Source organism: Solanum tuberosum, unplaced genomic scaffold, assembly GCF_000226075.1.
Source record: "Solanum tuberosum cultivar DM 1-3 516 R44 unplaced genomic scaffold, SolTub_3.0 scf00034, whole genome shotgun sequence".
NCBI lineage: Eukaryota > Viridiplantae > Streptophyta > Magnoliopsida > Solanales > Solanaceae > Solanum > Solanum tuberosum.
Window position 1 is genome coordinate 253,373 of NW_006238962.1, and position 2,418 is coordinate 255,790.

At 33.7% G+C, this 2,418-nt stretch overlaps 1 protein-coding gene across 1 annotated transcript in view; it reads left to right on the forward strand.

Annotated features, from left to right (window-relative positions):
* Positions 1 to 1,977, forward strand: part of LOC102595175 (acetyl-CoA-benzylalcohol acetyltransferase-like) — an 11,715-nt gene extending 9,738 nt beyond the window's left edge. Inside the window, exons 2-3 of the mRNA XM_015306645.1 lie at positions 6 to 965; positions 1,641 to 1,977. Coding sequence (XP_015162131.1) covers positions 6 to 965; positions 1,641 to 1,873 — 1,193 coding nt within the window. The 3' untranslated portion in view covers positions 1,874 to 1,977. The remainder of the gene's footprint in view (positions 1 to 5; positions 966 to 1,640) is intronic.
* Positions 1,978 to 2,418: the final 441 nt, after the last annotated feature.

The window sequence follows — 2,418 nt, forward strand, 5'->3', positions numbered from 1 at the left end:
TTTTTTTTATCCTCCTACCAACAACATTAATTTTTCAGCTCATGAAGAACAACTTGAGCAATCCTTATCTAGGATTTTAACTCATGTTTACCCTATTTCTGGCAGATTTACCGAGGATAACTCGATATCCTGCCAGGACCAAGGGGTTAAATTTATAAAAGCAAAAGTGAATAGTAAACTCAATGAATTTCTTGAGAAAGCACGCAAGGATGTCAACCTTTCATTGCTCTGTTGGCCTCAAGATTCATGGAATGTAGATGCATCCAACTTATTCGCCATGCCAGTTGTCATTATCCAAATTACAGAATTCGAGTGTGGTGGCTTGGCTCTATCCATGAGCCACGCGCACATTGCAATGGATGGTTACTCAACTTTTACTGTTATCAACGAGTGGTCCAAAGTGTGTAGACTTGAGATTCCTGTAGAGAAGATTGATTTCATGAGCTTTAATTTGGTTGATGTTTTCCCATCGAGAGATTTATCGAAGCTTCTCTTGCCTCGTGTTCCTCTAGAAGATCGTGTGGAGTCTAAATTAGTAGCCAAAAGGCTAAACATCAACGAAGATTCCATTTCAAGGCTAAGAAAAGAAGTCGGTGGAGACTTATGCACCTTTAAGCCGTCAAGAGTTGAAATGATCATGGCCCTCCTATGGAGGGTTTTAATTCGTGCTTCAGAAAAGAAGCACGGATATCTAAGACGTTCTCTAATGAACATCCCAATAAACTTGCGCACTAGGTTAATTTCTTTACCTCAAGTAGAAAAATCTTTTGGAAATCTTGGAGTTGACGCCCCTTTAAAATTCATACCTGGGGAGAACAAGATGGAGTTGCACAAATTCGTGACATTAATTCATGACACTGTGAAGGAAACTATTATTACTTGTGACAAGACATCACCGGAGGACATAGTGTCCGCGGTGTCAAATATATATAATGAAAGTTTTCTAGCACAAGATTGGGGAGGAAGTGACAGGGCCGGCTCTTGCCTATATAATTTTAGGCATTGGCCTTAGGCCCCCAATTTTTGGGGGCCTCAAATTTTTATAAATAAAAAATTATGTATCTTAACCCTATTCAAATAGAAGAAATTAAGGAAACATTGTTTTGGATTCTTACATTTTCTTCGTTAACACTCACATTATTTATCCTTTGTAACTCTTTTTGCACTCTATTTCTTCAAATCTTTGATAGTTAGAGTAATACACTCTCAAAAATATGAATCAATAGTCGAAAAGTGTTGAACAAAGTGCATTACAAATTCTTTTTTTTAAAATTTATTTGTTAATTTTCATATTAAAGTAGGTATACCAAGTTATCAACTTTTTGAATCAAATGCTATGATTCTAACTCTTATCTTTAAAGTTTATTAACTTATTACTTATAAAATTGTGTTAATAATTCATATAATAATTGTCTCAACAAAAAGATGTTTTTCAATGTTGAATTGATAAAATCTTACTTAAAACTAATAATTAAAAAAAAAAAGTGTTTGAAAAATCATTTATATAAAAGATATTAAGTAGTAATTTATATCTAGAAAATTAGCAAAATAAATAGATATAGATAAAAGTTATATAGATTTTAGGCCTCTAATAAAAATTTCGCTTTAGGCCACATATTATGTTGAGCCGCCCCTGGGAAGTGATGAAGTTGATAGGTACACAAGTTCAAGTTTATGTAAATTTCCTATACAAGAAGCTGATTTTGGTTGGGGAAAGCCATGTTTGATGCATTTTGGGTCAAGACATGATCAAGTTTGCTGGTTGTATGATGCAGAATGTGGCAATGGGATTTGTGTGCAAGTGGATTTGAAGGAAGACTATATGCATCTATTTGAATGTGACAATGATATCAAGGATTTCTTTCAGTTTTAGAGTTTAGGTCTCTAAGGTTTGGCAATTTTTATTTACTTTTTTATTATTGTTGTTGTTGTCATTTTGGATTTGGTAATATAATAAAGTTGCATTTGTTATCTTGTCACAACTTAATTTGTTGGGAGAGTATTAGTACTTTTACCCGATAATTAAATGAATGCACGTTTTAATGTATAGGCTTGTCTATATATTTTCAATCATAACATCACTCGACTTTAAGTTAAGATCTCAAAGGGTTTTTTCAGTCTTGTAATGGGGTGACTTATCCTTTTCGAAGCATTGTTGTTTCCAACTTCACTTTTTCTCAAGTTCTTTCTTTCTTTTGACCAAGAGACTCAACCTCAAGTAATTCCCAACATTCATTTCTTATTCAACTCATCGGGAACCCTTTTTATTTCAATCATACCACAAAGATGATCAAGGCATTACTTTGCCACAAGAACCAAGGGTGAGTCTTATGCTTCTTTTTCACTTGGAATATATTCTCCTTCTTTATCATACCCCTAACTTAGGCTTTGGCCTAAGTTTTATTTTTTTTTGGTAAA